Source organism: Pelodiscus sinensis, chromosome 12, assembly GCF_052426305.1.
Source record: "Pelodiscus sinensis isolate ZL-2025 chromosome 12, ASM5242630v1, whole genome shotgun sequence".
Classification (NCBI taxonomy): domain Eukaryota; kingdom Metazoa; phylum Chordata; order Testudines; family Trionychidae; genus Pelodiscus; species Pelodiscus sinensis.
The window spans coordinates 18,847,074-18,864,930 of record NC_143063.1 but is presented as its reverse complement, the minus strand read 5'-3'; the positions used below and the strand labels follow the sequence as shown (position 1 = coordinate 18,864,930).

The 17,857-nt window shown below is 40.0% G+C and overlaps 1 protein-coding gene across 2 annotated transcripts in view; it reads right to left on the bottom strand.

Moving 5' to 3' along the window:
• Positions 1–4,354: 4,354 nt before the first annotated feature.
• Positions 4,355–17,857, bottom strand: part of TOX3 (TOX high mobility group box family member 3) — a 96,957-nt gene continuing 83,454 nt past the window's right edge. For both annotated transcript variants that reach the window (XM_006121130.5, XM_006121129.4), the window contains exons 4-7: positions 13,911–14,180; positions 12,181–12,408; positions 9,752–9,832; positions 4,355–6,230 (exon numbers count right to left, since the gene is read on the bottom strand). In XM_006121130.5, coding sequence (XP_006121192.3) covers positions 5,493–6,230; positions 9,752–9,832; positions 12,181–12,408; positions 13,911–14,180 — 1,317 coding nt within the window. In that variant the 3' untranslated portion in view covers positions 4,355–5,492. The remainder of the gene's footprint in view (positions 6,231–9,751; positions 9,833–12,180; positions 12,409–13,910; positions 14,181–17,857) is intronic.

Sequence of the window (17,857 nt, the reverse complement as noted above, 5' to 3'; positions counted from 1 at the left end):
CCCCTGCTGCCAGCCCTGATTGTGTCCTTTGCTCAAGCAATGCTCCTCCAAAACCAGTTTGCATGGCTAATTTGAATTAGTCTGTGATAATGACTGGTAAGTGATGTATTAGTAAAACATCCTCCTGGTCACTAGACAGAAAGACACCTCTGCACATAAATGTTCCACAAGATATTCTGAACTTTTCTGGCTTGGCTTTAGTGATCCTGTTACCTGGAAGAGCAAAGTATTTATTTAACTTTCACCTGAAAGCCAAAAATCAAACCAACTTAAAAAAAATCAAACTTACTTTTGCCAAAATGCTGGATCTGTTCTTTACCAGTTAGATCTATGAATCAATTATTTTATTCCTTTAAATTGTGTGTTTTGAGAACTACAGAATATTTTGTTAAGCAGTACAATTATTCTTTTTTCCTTTCATCCACTTACTCTATTAATGCAGATGACTACTGAGTGTGCATGTTCCTGTAGCAGCAAAGTGTACCAGGAGACTACAGTGATAAATTACATGTACATGCTGTGTCATATCCAATTAACTCAAATTGACTGCGCACTGCATTATGCTGTTAGTGCATGGAAGATCAATAAATATGGAGAAAATCCAACTAGGCTTTCTCCATTCCCATCCAATTCTAGTAGGTCTGAGACAGATCATGCTACGATGATGTGTATGCTGCTGCTGTAGGGGGCAGGTGGTGTATAGACACCATTCAAACTTGGCCTATTCAATCCAAACTCCTCTAACTCTCCATTCATGCATAGCAAAACACCATCTGGTCCTATTTTGCCTCCAGCAATCACAGCTGACCAAAAACGATAATAACAGCTGTTGCAAAACAAAAGCCAAACAAAGGGGGGAGGGAAAGGTTAGAATGAAGTCCAGTGCTGAAAAATACTCCATGAAGTGAGAAATGGAAAAGGAGCCATTCAAATGTCCAAAGCCCATTGAAAAGAGTCAGCGCAAGAGTTCTGGTTAAACTTGAGATATTTAATCCATCTGGCCAGAAAAAAATCTTCAAACCACAATGGTCAGGTGATAACATATAGTTGAAATTATGCCGCATAAAGGTATTTAAAGCCTTTGTTCTCCGAGTTGGAAACTAATGACCCTGTGTCAGCTAAAAATTAAACCTCCTTATGTTCTTTCATCATATGTCAGCCTAGGTTAATGTGAAAGTAGAAGGTAGTTAACTAGGGTGATAAAGTATCTAAAACCTTGGGAAATGAAGGGATAGTTAAGTCCTTGTTAAGATAGAAGGAAAAACATTATTTAATAGGTGTATGACACCAAAATCATTAGGTATATTTTCTGTATTAATATATATTAACAGTTGGATTTCTGACCTGTAACAGCAGAATTATGTACTCAAACCTGGAGAGTATGAATGCTAACTTGTACAATTGAAACACAAGATGTTCTGCAATATGCTATAGTGGATCATGTGAAATCTAGTTTTGTAAAATAGGGGGAAGTAGATTTCCATTATTCAAATCTTGATATTTAATATGTACAGTTCTACTTAATGGTTCATTTTTAACTGCAGTAAATAAAACTATTTTTCCTGTAATTGACCATCAATAGTTCAGCAACAGTGAATCAAATGTGATAACACCCAGGACATATGAAATCATTTAATGAGTGTAAAAGCACCTGATTCTAACTGCAAATAGTTGAAAACAGACTTCAGTTGTAATGATCTCTTATTACTAGTGACATTTTCCCAACAATATTTCATAGGTCTTCAAAATGACAATTATAAGACTAATACACAATTACTGTCACATGCAGTTTAGCAATTATTTTTGAAGACGTTTGTCTAAAGGTTTTTAAATAGACTATAAAATGGTTCCCATTGTTATGTAATGTTGGTTAAAATTGACACACAGAAAAATCTAACAGGCAACCTCTGCTGTGACATTTCTAATGCATGCAGACTTCACTATGTGTGGAATAAACATTCTCTCTCCCAGATGTAATTAGATATCATAGTAAGACTATTTCAAACACTGGTACCTGTCAAATAATACCTATTATGAAATACTTCAATTTATACATGAATTTGTCTGCTCCAAGAGATCTATAAATTTATAATTAGACTCTCTTGCTGGTCAATATTTGTACATAATAAAAAAGTACAAGAAGATTCTGAAATATTGAAAGCTGAATTCATTATTAATAACTCTCAACATATAGTAAATCTTCTGACAATTGTAACTGAAACCTTTTAGGAAATCATATTCCTTTTTTTGGGTTCTGTGCTGAGCGCAGTAGCCATGAACATCACCTCACACATGCTCATTCTTTTCAGATTAGGATTCTGCTCAGGCTTGATACTTGCTGTTTTTAATTTTCATTTTATCATAAGCAGTTTTAGATTGTTGCCAGTGGTAATTTGCAATTTTTATCAAGACCTCTTCATTATAGTTTCTGACAGGACAGATGCTGTAATTAATCATGCAAGACAACTGGGGATAGTGGTCACAGTGTACTCGTAGCACAGCTATTGCGGGGAAAGAAATGAGAGAAAGAGTTCTTTTGCTTCTCAAAAAAATAAGAATTATAAAAGTAGAGGAAGATTCCAAACCTGCCATGTGACATGCTTGTGTTTTTTATCCTTATTTCTCACTCAATGCTCATATGCTAAAATAAGACAAATAGAGACAAATCGGCTACGTCTACATTGGCCCCTTTTCCGGAAGGGGCCTGGTAATTTTTGAAATCGCAATAGGGAAATGCGCGGGGGATTTAAATATCCCCCGCGGCATTTAAATAAAAATGTCCGCCGCTTTTTTCCGGCTTTTTTCCGGCTTCAAAGTAGGAATAAGATCCTCCGGAAAAGGGCGCTTTTTCCGGAGGATCGGGGCCAGTGTAGATGCTCTTTTCCGGCTTTTCTAAAAGCTGGAAAAAAGCGGTGGTCATTTTTATTTAAATGCCGCGGGGGTATTTAAATCCCCCGCGCATTTCCCTATTGCGATTTCAAAAATTACCAGGCCCCTTCCGGAAAAGGGGCCAATGTAGACGTAGCCATAGAGGTGAGCCTGAATCATAAAGTTCAGAATTTTCATATCCAGGGTTTTGAATGAGCCTGCTACAGAACAATATGTCTGTGGCAACAGTTGTATTTAGATTTGAAATTCAACAAAATTCAGGTTTTTTGGGGGGGGGGTTTTAAATCCATAATTTTGACATAGGACTATTTGGAAATACTACTAGTCTGCCAGATCTTCTACCTCATTTCCTCAAATAGTGCCTTTGATATTATGTAAGATCTGTGTATTGTAAATATTTTGTAATGCTAAACAAAAAAAATCATACGCTGTTCTCACATATTTTAGTGTGACCACTTCTTATACATATACCAGAATGGATTATACACAGTACTAGCAAACTTTGCCCAGTACCAAGTTACACAGTATGGCTGTGTCTACATTAGCATCCCTTTTCCGGAAAAGGGTGCCAATGAGACCAGTCGGAATTGCAAATGCCGCGGGGGATTTAAATATCCCCCGCGGTATTTGCATGAACATGGCTGCCGCTTTTTTCTGGCTCGGGGCTTTGCCGGAGAAAAGCGCCAGTCTAGACGGGATCTTTCGGAAAATAAAGCCTTTTCTGGAAGATCCCTTATTCCTCTTAAAATCAGGAATAAGGGATCTGCCAGAAAAGCCTTTATTTTCCCAAAAGATCCCGTCTAGACTGGTGCTTTTCTCCGGCAAAACCCCGAGCCGGAAAAAAGCGGCAGCTATGTTCATGCAAATGCCGCGGGGGATATTTAAATCCCCCGCGGCATTTGCAATTCCTACTGGTCTCATTAGCACCCTTTTCCGGAAAAGGGTGCCAATGTAGACACAGCCTATGTGTAAGAAAGTAAAAATCAGAAGGGAGAATACGTTACTTGTTAAAGACAATACAGGTTGCACCTCTGAAATCCAGGACTCTTTGATCTGGTAACACCTATGGTTCTTCCACACCATGGATATTGCTGGACCACAGAGCCCCAGATGGCCAGATTCAGGAGCTAGGCTGGTGGTAGGGAACTCATCTCGCCCCACCTGTCCGGAGGCAGTGGGTCTGGAGTCTGGGAATGTAGCCCAGGCCAACAGCAAAAGCACAGCCCCAGCCAGAATCAGTGCATTGGGGATGTAGTCCCAGCCCTGAGCAGGAAGTGGAACCCCAGTGAGCCTTTGGTGAGGAGCAGGGAGAATAGCCAAGAGGGGAACAGTAACCTCCAGTGATCCAGGAAACTCTGTTGGTCGGGACTGCTCAGGTCCCTAGGATACCACATCAGGAAGGCTACACCTGTACTATTAAAAGTAAACACTTCTTCTGATTGTTGCATCAAACACTTCCAGTCCATTGGTTTTACTGAAATGTGTTTATTCTATAGCAAGATAAAAGCATTTATTTTAGATAAGCAAAATACAAACAACTTAATTGCTGCTATCATAACTCATAAAAAAGTATAAAACAGCTTAAAAACACAATAAGCAATGTAGCAATTAATAGTTCATGTTACCAGTGTTTACATTAAAGCCTCATTTATGAAAACTTTACAACACATGATATGAAAACTTACAACTTTTAAAGAAAATATTTACATTGATCATTCAGATGTGGAGTTTCTTTTAAATATTCTACTGGTATTACAGCATATTAAAAATTCTTGCATTTTTAATCTCAGGTTTTGTATTAACAGTTTTATTTAAGTGCATTTTCCTTTTAAAAATACAGTGTTTTAAATCTGAAACTTGTCACTTAAACACAGAGTATAATATTCACATTTGTATTGTAACCGGAATTAACATAATGGGGTAACAGTGTCAATATATATTTTGTTACAAAGTACGGTAGGTTTATTTGGAGAAAATCAAAGTAAAAGGTCAGGTTGACCATTTAAGTTTAGTCTCTTGCATTTGTTTTTCTGAATACATGTAGGAAAGAAAAAATTAAGAGCTTTGGCAAAAATCTGTGATTTACATTATTTTCATGACAAAAATGCCATCAACTACTCATATCATACAAGTATGATTGTATGAAATCCAATCATCATTTTACAGGTAGTTACAACTGTGCTTCTAAGGACTTCATGAGTTTAAATTGCCTTGAAGTGCGTTACTCACTTTTAGAGAAAGAAGGGTTACATTATATGACTCTGAAAGGCCATTCTGCAGTCATAACATCCAAGTATTTATTAGGCCATTTGATTCACATATTGTAGGTAAAGCTTAAATAAATTAAAAAGGCCATCACATGAAAGGGAGCACAGCTTTTTTTTTTACTTTTTTTTTTAACAAAATGATTTATAGTCAGCTAAAAGATGATACACAGCTACATTGTAGTTCTTTATTGCCTATCTAATAGACACTTTAAAGGATCGTTTGATCTGTTATGCATCTCTGCATAACTACCATCAACAATTTACAGTTTTCAGCCAAATATGGTTAACTCCTACCCCCTTGATAAACGCAAAGCAATGCTGCAAGAACATTTATCTTCAGAAAATACTAACTTGGGATAATGCTTGAGTCTGTGTTTGGGACTGTATTTGCGACTGGTGCTGCTGAGGTGCTGGCTGAGGGCTCCCAATGGCAGGGATGGGTGAGGTCATCTGTGAGGCTACGGGGGAATGCTGCTGAGGAGAAGGCTGGGACTGGTGTTGCATGTGTTGCATTTGTTGCTGCTGCATTTGCTGAAGCTGTATCTGTTGCAGCTGCTGTTGCATTTGCTGCTGATTAATTTGCTGGTGAAGATGCTGCTGCTGCAAATGTTGCTGCATGTGGTGCTGAAAATGCTGTTGCTGCATTTGTTGTTGGATTTGCTGATGCATTTGATGTTGATGTAGCTGTTGCTGCTGCATTTGCTGCATCTGTTGCTGCTGTAGTTGTTGCATCTGATGCTGCTGCTGGGTTTGCATTGAAGGGCTTACTTGCGATGAAGATGCTGTTGCAACCATATTCGTTCCCATAGAGCTTATCAATGGGGCTGCAACGTTTGCTGGCATGTTTGGTGCAATGGTAACAGAAGCTACAATCTGATTCATTGGCAGTCTCATGGTTAAAGGTTTTGGAGCGATTGCCCTGGGAAGGGACTGTTGAAGAGTCTGAGTAGATGCAGACACTGCTGCATGTTGAGAAAGAGGAGTATTCAGCAGAAGGGAAGATGACAAATTAGTGGACGCCAACGTTTGCTGAACAGACCGTATTGTCTGGGCTTCAGCTGATTCAGCAGCTGCCTGTGTTTAAAAAAGAAATTCAAGGGCTGATATTGGTACAGAGAAGGGCATTATTATCAGGCTTACAAATTATTTGAAGTCCCTTTCTGCCTTCATATACTGTTAATGTAAACAGCTTAACATAAAGTAGAAAAGAGAATTCGTCCTAAGCATTCTTACAGTTGTTATATCTGACATGAACGACTATGAGTCACAACACTTGTTAGCCTTTGCACAAAACAGCTGACTTTCTTTATTGAACAGCAGTTTCAATAGATTTATCTAATTTCTTGTTTCTTCTTTTTAAAATTAAATCTGTACACGAGAGAGAGGCTGGCAGAGATCCTAGCTAAGAGTTACCCAGATCAGTTTAAGAGTCCTCACATTTTCACAGGACCAAAAAGGGGGTACTGTGGACAGAAAATCAGAAGCTGCCAAGCAGTAAGTGGGGTTTTTCTTCTCCCTAGAAAATATCACTGATCCATACCATTCACTGATCCATATACCACTGTGGATTGGGTCTTCTGGAACCCTGGCAATCCTGCCAAAGTCAATGGGATTGCATGGTGGAAGACCTAGATCTGGGCCCAGCAGCTTTTAGATAAATACCCACAGGGACATCATCGCACATCACACACTTTATTTTCCACAAAACTTCCCAGTGACAGATCTGAATGGAATTACAGGACACATAACACCTCTTTAATTGACACCTAAGAGCATGTTTCTCAACTACCGATTATCATTAGTGTACCAAGTCTGAGGTGTTTTACAGATGATTAGAGTTTAAAGGTATTTCAATGGGAGTTAGGCACTTAGGCATTATTTGAAAATCCATGCATTTAGGCATCTAAATAAATTTAACAATCTGGGCCTGTCATGCTCATCAATATTATCTCATTGTTTCCATGTGCTCCCCTATCTAAATTCATCTGTTCTCTTGTCATTATATATAGATTATAAACCCTTTAGGATGGAGACCATATTTGTGTTCTGTGTTTGTACAGTACCCAGCACAATGGAATTCAGGTCCATTAGTCACTTTGTATTGCAGTAGTGACTACTGTAATACAAAGAAATAATAAGTTCCACCATCTTTAAAAAAAACAATGGTACAGTGACTCCTAAGCAACTTTCGTGTTTTTGAAAAGAGGATTAGCATGACATTTTCAAAAGTGTCTAAGTGACTTTGCAGCCTCAAATTACAAACTCATCATATATATAGTAGCCTAGTGTCTGAGAGTCTGTAATGCCGAAATGCTGGCTGTCCCCTCTGGGCAGCGCTGTTGCTAAAATGCTGGCTGTTCCCTCTGAGCCCATGCTGCATGGGGAGTGCGAGGCCCAAACTGCCACTTGCGCCACTTGCTCCCCCGCGGTGACAGCGGCTCCAGGCCCTGCCCCCTCGCCGTGAACATCACCGCCCCGCCCCCTTTGCCTCCCGCCGTGGTGCTTGGCTGACTTCTGCGCTGCCCCCCGAAGGAGAGGAGAAGTGAAAGAGAGATACAGAGAGAGAGGCAGTAGGAGGAGGAGGAGGAGAGAGAGAGAGTGAGCGCGAGAGACCGGAGGCTCAGAAGAGAAGACCGATGTGGAGGAGAGACCTGAAAATCCCGTCTTATGACGGGCTAATTGGCTAGTTAAATAATAAAGAGCCCTATCCTATGACCAATATAACGTAATATATATAACTCAGAGTTTTCAATTACAGGTGTTGGTACTGTATTTTTTATCTGAATTATTATTAGGTTCAGAAAAGGGCAACAAAAATGATTAGGGGTTTGGAACAGGTCCCATATGAAGGGAGATTAAAAAGACTTGGACTTTTCAGCTTAGAAAAGAGGAAACTAAGAGGGGATATGATAGAGGTCTATAAAATCATGACTGGTTCAGAAAAAGTAAATAAGGAAAATTTGTTTACTTATTCCCACAATGTAAGAACTAGGGGTCACCAAATTAAATTAATAAGGAGCAGGTTTAAAACAAACAAAAGGAAGTTTTTCTTCACTCAGCGCACAGTCAACCTGTGGAACTCTTTGTCAGAGGATGCAGTGAAGGCTAGAACTTTAACAGGGTTCAAAAAAGAGCTAGACAGATACATGGAGGTTAGGTCCATCTATGGCTATTAGTCAGGATGGGTAGGAATGGTATCCCTAGCCTGTTTCTCTCGAGGTGGGTGACAGGGGAGGGACTACGTGAGGATTACCTGTTGTGATCCCTCCCTCTGGGACATCTGGTATTGGCCACTGTCAGGAGACAGAATACTGGGCTAGATGGACCTTTGGTCTGACCCAGTATGGCCGTTCTTATTTGAAATGTTCAGCACTTTCTCTTCTACTATGTTGATATTCCTGAATTCTACATTTATATAAGTGTTCTTGAAAGTTAGTTCAAGAAAATGGTGAGAACTATTTCCTTATGTTTTATTTCTGGAGTTAGGGATTCTTTTGTAATTTATCTATGAAAAGTGTGATCAGAATATTAATTGAATCAAGTAATAATTCCACAGATATTTTAGTTGAATGTATGCATATTAAGGATGTAAAAGAGTAGTCAAATAGTTGAGTCGACTACTTGCATTTTCCCCGCTTGCTGCCTCTACATCAGAATATTAAAAGCTGGTTTTCCCCAGCACTGTCTCCATGGTGGTGTTGGGGGCATGGGAGACAGGGTTGCAGCGGTGTTAGCTCCTGGGGGGGCAGTGAGAGCCAGGACTGCTCAGTCCAAGTGCAAGCCACCCCCAGGAGCTAACCCCAGTGCAGCTCTGCAGTTTAAATGTAGTTGGTGCCACCTGGCTCCTACTACATTTAAACTGCAGCGCCACACCAGGGGTAGCGAGCATGCTTCCCCCCCACATTGACTAATCAAGTAGTTGATGGAAATTCTGTTGACTACTGGATTAGCTAATTATCCACAATTTAACATCCCTAATGCATATATCTCTTGCTTATGTTCAAATGTGAAAGAACTAGAACCAGTCTAAGGATGCTATAGGCTGACTGATTATATTGCAAGTTGAGTTTTATAATCACATTTTTTCTAAACTTCACATTTCCAGGCTGTCCATTCACAGGTTCTCTCAATTCATAACCTCAGGGTATTTCTCTCTTAATATTAAGAAATACATCACATATTTTCTACCTTGTCCAATATCCAATATATTGTGTGCCTTATTAAAAAGTGGGTACTTGGAAAATTCGGCAAATAGCTTGTAAATTCAAAGTCAATACATTAATAATAACCAAATTCTACTTTTATAAACTGCTCATCATGGCATGTATTATTTTGCTTCTAAAAATAATCCAGAAACAAGGTATGTTTGCATAGTTATTGTCTGATCTTTATTTCTGTGATTGTAGGATGATGAAACATTTTGGTGCAAAATCTAAGCACAGAATGTTGTTTGAACTGTTATGCAAAATGTTTCAGGGCTATATTAAAGGAACTCTGGGATTCTAGATTCATTTCTGTCATATGAGAAAATTCACATTTAAATAACCATTGCCAAACTCTACCTTGTGTTTGAGTGAAGTCACCGTCAGGCTTACCTTGGAAACAAGACTAGCTCGATAGGCAGCAAGTGCCTTTAGGTATTCTTTTTTGGCAGCTTCTGTTTTCCTTTTATATACCTGTTAAAGATGCCACAATTAACACCAACTTCAGCTTATACATTTTTTGCCAGAAAGCAGCACTTACCAGAATGCTTTTCAATCTATAACCCCCGCCCCCTGCACATATATGATTTTTAAAAAATGTTGACAACTAGCCTCACACTGAAAAACACACTGTACACTATCTAGTCCTGAGCCTCAGTTTCAGCTTATTGTCTTCCTGTTTGAACTTTAACTACGGTATCCTTATGTTTTCCTTTGCGAATCATTGTTATCGCTAATCACATTATTGTTTCATGATGCAACAAATGACTATAGTGAATGGTCTTAGATGGTGGTCAATGCTATTAAGGATGACATTTCTGTCAGCAAGATGCTTCCTTCTCCATGCAGTCATTTTCATGCTTGTCTCACCTCTCTAGGAGGCAATGCTAGATAGGATAGGCGTGCAATTTTAAGCATTGGGAAAGAAGAGAAGAGAAAAGAGAGAAGAGAGAAGAGAGAAGAGAGAAGAGAGAAGAGAGAAGAGAGAAGAGAGAAGAGAGGGGAAGGGAAGGGAAGGGAAGGGAAGGGAAGGGAAGACTGCAAAACTAGTTAAAATCCTAGGCTATGTCTAGACTGCAAGCCTCTTTCGAAAGAGAGCGTCTAGACTGCACGTTGAACTTTCGAAAAAGCAGCTTGCTTTTTCGAAAGAAAGCATCCAGTGAGTCTGGATGCTCTCTTTCGAAGAAGCCCTACTTACATTGAAGAACGCCTTCTTTCGAAAGAGGAACTTTCGAAAGAAGGCGTTCTTCCTCGTGAAATGAGGTTTACCGCCATCGAAAGAAAAGCCGCGTTCTTTCGATTTAATTTCGAAAGAACGCGGCTGCAGTCTAGACGCAGGTGAGGTTTTTTCGAAAAAAGGCTACTTTTTTCGAAAAACCCCCTGAGTCTGGACACAGCCCTAGAGAGGAAGGTTTATCTTAGGCAGCATGGATGAACTCCATGTAGAAAAACATCATACTCCATTAAGGGAGGAATTTTGAAAAGTGAAAAGTTGACCTAACTCACTTCCCACCTACTTTAACAGAAAGTTAATCGAAAGATGACCCACTTGTATTTTCAATATATCAGAAAAAAAGTCACTTTTAAACGGGTAACATTTAGCAGGCTGAAAATCTTCTAAAGAACTAATATACTGTATGTCCCAAACAGAGGGACTGATAGCTACAGTGGGTCCCCACACAAGGTGTATGAGGGGGGACAGCTCCATGGCCCAGAAGGAGTGGGGCCTCGGGTGAAAGAGGCGGGGCAAGGGCTACCAGCCCTTAGCGCTACTGGGAGCTTGGTGCTGCCCTCCCCTCCTCCCTCAGCATCCTGTACTCCAGCAGTGATTTAAAGGGCCCAGGACTCTGGATGCTGATGCTGCCACATTAGCAATGACAGCGGTTGGGAGGTCGGGGCCCCGTTAAATTGCCAGGCCCTGGAGCAATGCACTCTTTGCTCCCTGGCGTCAGGCCCAATCTCAAACAAGAACCTTTCATACTTTGCCACAGAACTGTTTTCCAAATTAAGGAACTTAAGATGATTGGAGATCTCAGAATGGAGAAACAAAATATACTTTAGTATCAGGTATTTTAACTCCACTAACCAATGAAAAGAACAGCAGTCCCCATTAAACCAAAACCAATCGGCTCATCCATTGTTGGAGGCAGCTGATGCTTTGTAACGAGGGACCAATAAGTATGCTTCTCTCTTTTTCACATTGTTCTGCTTAGAGACTATGGGTCTATTTTCCTATCAACATGCAAATACAACTTCCATTAACAAGAACGGGGGTTGCACAGAAGTTTCAATAGGAGAACTGAAATGGAGAAAATGAGAGTCCTTGGGGTTATGTATAGGAGTTATGTGGTTATGGAGAGAAACAGCCCCTAAAGAAGAAAGTTAATCTCTGAAAACTATTCTACTGCACTAAGTTTTAAAATGAACTATGAATTCAATTTCTAACACTAGACTGATATAATGGAGGCATGCAGGGTTGGCTTAAAAGTTAGAAACCAACAATCTTTGTAACAAAGTGTGTTGCACCTTCCCTTCTTCTATTTTAACTTTTAAGGAACAAAAACCCTTCAAATTATATTAATTAATCATATATAACAGAGTAGTGGGATACCGTTGCACAAGCCTTGTCCAAACTGACCCATACAGACTTTATTTGATGGCAACAGAGTTAACCACATGAACTGATAGGACACAAACGTTTGATACCACCCTCAGGGTCCTTAACAACATACTGTTTTGTGGTCAGCTCCTGCTCTTCATTTAACAGGGTTGTCATTTTACTACTTATATACGATTGCATCACGGATGTCTATTTTTATTACCTGTTTTTGTTCTTCTCCTAAACTGTCCCACATGGATGCTACTATTTTTGAAACCTCTCCAAATGTAGCATTAGGGTTCTGCCCTTTAATTGCAGCCTGTGTGTCCCTGAAGAACAGAGCATATGCTGACACTGGCTTTTGTGGTTCATTGGGATCTTTCTTTTTCTTCTTCTTTGGAGTCTTGGGCTTCTTGCCAGAATCTGGAGCAGCTCTTTTTTCTCCAGTAGCCTAAGAAACAGCAACAAAAATCATTACCTACAAGGTATAGTCACTTGAAATACAGTTAGGAAGATATGTATAAAAAAATCCTCAGCAGTTCTATTAAACAACAAATGAATAAGGGTAATGGTCAAGTAACATTTTTGAATCCTGTTGTGCAACCCTTACTCCTGCTAAGTAGAATTAACTCAAGCATTTAATCCCATTGACCTTAATGGAACTAAATGAGTGTGTGTAATAACAATTCAATATTACTATGGCTTGCAGACTCAGTTCCTTAAGTTTAAATGGGAAGGGCATGCCCTGGATATGATTTCTATAAGAATTAATACAGGATACAATACATATTGTGTGTGGGTCTATAAGGCGGCTACGGCTAGACTGCATCCCTCTGTCGACCCAAAAATAAGAAGCTTAGAGACACCTCTTGCCCTTGACTAAGCCTGTTAACTTCGGCTTGGGTCAGGGGTTACAAATACTTTCCTCGGGCTACAACGAAATAGTGGAGTCAGTCTTTACTTGCTACAGAGCTAGAGTACACACACACACACACACACACACACACACACACACACACACACACACCCTCTCTCTCTCTCTCCCTTCCTCCTCTCCCCAATTTTTTGTGGTCTGATGGGTGGAGAAGCAGTGAACTGATGGATCCCTGTAGTCATCAATTCCCTGCCAGAAACTGCTCCAAACCTCACTACAGCTGGCACACAGGAGACCATCCTGAGAACCCCTCCAAGGGTCACAGAGCAGGCTTACCATGCATGTGTGCTCCTTGCATTCCACCCCACGCTGCTGTTCTAAGGATACTCCGTGGTAGCAGAGGGATATGGTGAAGAAAAGACTCTCTCCATATCACCACTTTGGTATATTATGACACTACTCTGCGGAGCTTTCACATGCAGTTTCCAGATTTCATCAAGAGATCTATACGGGTAATACATGCAACCCCAACCCTTAACTAAATTCTCATTGCTCCAATATGTATATTAATTTCAGGTTATCTGACCAGAAAGTTCTTTTGCTAACAGGTCTATTTATATCTCAGTGGAAATGATCTCCAGGCATACTAAAATGTTTGTAAGAATGGAAAGGTCAACCTTTATTTCTAGCAAAATGCACATTTTTAAATATATGACTCCAAGGAATGTTAAAAATGTCAAAACTGTTATAAGTAGATAGCGCAAACTGACTGGTCACATCTATAAAATGTCAAATTTGTCATAAAGAAAAAGACTTATGCATACACATACACCCCCCCCCCCACAAGATATTCTTCTGAAATCACTAAAGAGCGCTATTTTGTACACTTCCTAAGTAAATATAATTTTACTAAGAAACCACCCTGAGCATATGAATATTGCAATAATCATAAACTGAACTACTTTAATATTTGTATATTTTACTGGGCCACACAGTAGTGAAGTCACCAGTTCTATTGCTACATATTCAAAACTATATCATATATATTCACACATGTTATTACAGATACTATAACTTACTCTGTTTGATTCATCTGCATCCTCTTCATTGATAGAGCTGGATGGAGAAGGAGTTGCTGATTTACTTGCAGGAGGTGAAGGAGAAGTATGTGGCAAGCTAGTGCCTCCTAAATTCAGTCCCAACTGTGCACTTAGCTGAGACTGGTTAATGGTGGTTAACTGATTAGGAGGCATAATTCCTGACCGAGCAGCATCAGTCATATGAACAATAGATCTCATAATCAAAGAATGATCCTGGCGGTACTGCGAAACTTGTGTGTGACTATGATCCTAAAAAGCAGGGAGAGAGTAAATATTTAGCTGTGACCACAGAACCGTGTTATGATAGTTTTAGCAGTCTTATTTAGTTGACCACTGTCAACCTGAAAACTAGTTAGTTTAAAAAATGAGTTAGAAGTAGCTTCAAGTACAACAAAGTACACCTTTCCCAGACATGCCCTACTAATTTTTGTGCTATTAACAATCACATTTCCCTAGTCTTTAAAATAGGGAAAAGTCTAATGAATTGCACAGGAGATCATTGAAACTGACTACACACAAATTGCTATTCCTGCAAAGTAAATAAAATGGGGGAAAAGAAAAACATTGTTCTCTGCTGAATGGCAATTCAATTATTACCTAGCTCTTATTTGTAACAAAAGTAAGTAAACAATCATTCAGACTGAAGTGAGATCTAGCATGTCTACACAGCAATGCTAAAGCTGAAAGGGTATGTCTACACTACCACCCTAGTTCGAACTAGAGTGCTTAATGTAGTCAATTGAAGTTGCAAATGAAGCCCGGGATTTAAATATCCCGGGCTTCATTTGCATCTTGCCGGGCGCCACCATTTTTAAATCCCCGGTAGTTCAGACTCCGTGCCCGCAGCTACACGCGGCATGGAGTAGGTAGTTCGGTACACGAGGTGTACCAGTACTTCAAATTAGAAAGCCATTAGGCTTCGAACTACCTACTCCGTGCCACGTGTAGCCGCGGGCACGGAGTCTGAACTACTGGGGATTTAAAGAGCACTCTTCTTTCAACTTATCTTACTCCTCATGAAATGAGGGTTATAGGAGTCAGAGTAAGTAGTCCTCCAGCTTGACATTATTTCAAAATAAAGTTTTGTAGTGTAGATGTGTACTATGTTATTTCAGAATATCATCAGTTACTCTGAAATAACGCTGCTGTGTAGACGTGCCTTAAGTTACTTCAAGCAAAGTGCAGCATGGTTCAAATCATTCAGATCACCGCTAAAATCCCATTCTCCAGGTAGCCCACAAAAAAATTAATATTCACAGATAAAAATAAAAATTAAATAACCACATTAAACATGGAACTAACCAGCTACAGCCACTCCCCGAGTTGCGAAAGGTCGAGTTACGACCGTTCGCACTTATGACCAAAGCTCCACGGGAGCGGTTGTAAAGGTGGTCCCCGAGTTCATAAGCGCGGGTCACGTTTGTAACAGCGCGGTCGTGTGTAACTCAATGGGATCTGAATTACAAACGGATCAAGTTACGGCCAAGTGTTTGGTCCACAACTTGTTCATATCTCGGGGACAGGCTGTAAATCCCATTTTTTTTTCTATTGTGCCTCTAACTCCCACTATATGTAGGGGGAGTGCGTTGTCTTCACAGATCATAAGCTCTGAGGTTAAGAACTGTTTCTTAGGCTATGTCTAGAGGTATCCCGGAAAAACTCTGTTGTGTCCAGGAAACGCGTCCACTTTTTCTGAAAAGTTTCTGAAAAAGTGGGAGCATTCTTTCGGCATCCCTGTATCCCTCATTTTATGAGGAAAAAGGGATGTTCTGAAAGAGGAGGTTTTTCTGACATTTGGCCCTGTGTATGCCAAATGTTGGAAAAGCCTCTTCCAAAAAAACAAGTGGAAAAAGATATGCAAATTATGGTTTGCAATTTTCGTATCTTTTTCCAAAAAAACCCCGACAGTGTAGACATAGCCTTACAAAAAATTGGTACTGTACCTAGCATATTTGTAATAACAAACAACAACAACAGAGAATCCATATGTAACATGCACTTGAATCTGATTATGTATAACTAGGTTTTCTTACTTGTAAGTATACAATAGTTCATAAAATAACATTTAAAAATGAAAGAAACAATGATCATGTATAGACCCATAAAAATCTCACAAATTGATTCATTATCTGACTAATCTGTATTTTCTAAACATAGGGAAATGCAAGAAATAAAGAATTTTAAACGTCAGTCACTGCTATTAATTTAACAGCATAATTAGTAACACATATGGGAATAACTAAAGACATACAGTAGACCCTCAGCAAACAGCAGGTTTGTGAAGTGCTCAATTTACAGTCCATCCCCAACTTCCCTGCTGAGTGCTGAGCTGTCTTGAAAAACTGGCCAGAAGCATCTCAGTAGGTGCTGATAAGTGCTGAGCTTATTGACAATCTGGATCTTATTTAAGTGCCTAAATAAGGCTGAACTCTTTCAGAATCACCCCCAAAGAATCTGAGTAGTGCTGGTCAGGAATTTTCACCAAAGCTTTATTTCATTAAAAGAAATAGTGACTTGATCAAAACCAAAAGTGTTTATGAAACAACTTCATATTCAACAAACCTCTTAACTAAAACAAAATGTGTTTAAAAAAAATTCAGAAATGGTCACTTTTCATGTCACCTTTTTAAAAAAAAATTGAAATTTGTTTTTTTTTCCCATTTGAAACAACTTTTTAGAAATTTAAGATGGACCAAAAAAAATGATTAAAAAGAAGTTCACACTCAAAACAAAAAGTTATCAAAATGAAACATTTCAATTGACCCGAATGAAAATATTTTGGTGAAAATTTTTTTTAATGCTTTTGATATTTTGTCCCATTTCAAGTCAGAAAAAATGTCATGTCTCAAAACTATTCACAAAATGGGAAAACCATTTCCTGCCCAGGTTTAGCTCTGAAAGCTGCGAGGTGATACTGAGCTTTCTTGGGCACAACCCACCTCCTCAGATGAACCTGAGACAAAAAAAGCTCACGATAATATATAACATATATATATCTGTTAGTCTCTAAAGATGTGTCTACACTGCACCATTATTTCGAAAATTAGCCATCTGTTATTTTGAAATAACACTATTTCGAAATCTGTAAACCTCAATGTACAAGGAATAATGCCTATTCCTAAATTGCTATTTTGAAATAAGGCATGTGTAGATGCTCCATTACTACTATTTTGAAAAAGCCCCTCAACAGGGCCATTCTAAGTTATTCCTCCCCAGAGCCTCCTGGGGCTCTAAATCAAGATAGCACGTCTATATGAGGGAAGCCTGCCTTGGACTAATTTTGAGACCAGAGCCATAGCAAGCGAGGGGTGGGGGAGGACAGTTGCCCCCAAGTGCCACACTAGAGGGGCACCAATTTAGCTGCCTGTGAATAGTCCCTGCAGTGCAGCCTGAGCGAGACAGGGAGACCTGGCTTCTTTTTATGCTGACAGGCTCTGTGCAAGATTAGAGCAACCCCACCATGGCAGACCTGAATTCAAGGGATGGAGGGATGGCAGGGCTGACTCTGACTTCCGCCCTCTCCCAGACCTGCTTGAGTCTGGGGTGCAGCTGCAGACAGGCAGACCCTGGAGCAACTACACCCCCAAGAGCTGCAGGGGCAGTAGCAGGTGAGGGCTGACCTCTAGAGTTAGGCCTCTCCACTCGCTGGAGGGGAGTAGATGGAAATTAGGGACAGCTACTGAAGTCCCTTACCCCATGAGGCTCTGCTGCAAAAGCTGCGTAACACTCACCACTGGCCAGCCCTAGTAAGCTATCCCTGCCTTCCAGTGCTCTGCCGTGAGCCCTTCACCTCCCACCGCCATCCCTGACTCCTGTACCCTCACCCCCATCCCTGAACCTGCCCCCAAACACAACTCCCTGCATGACTCCTTAACTCCCCCGGCACGCCTCCAAACACCAACTCCTTGTCCCGAACCTGCCTCCTG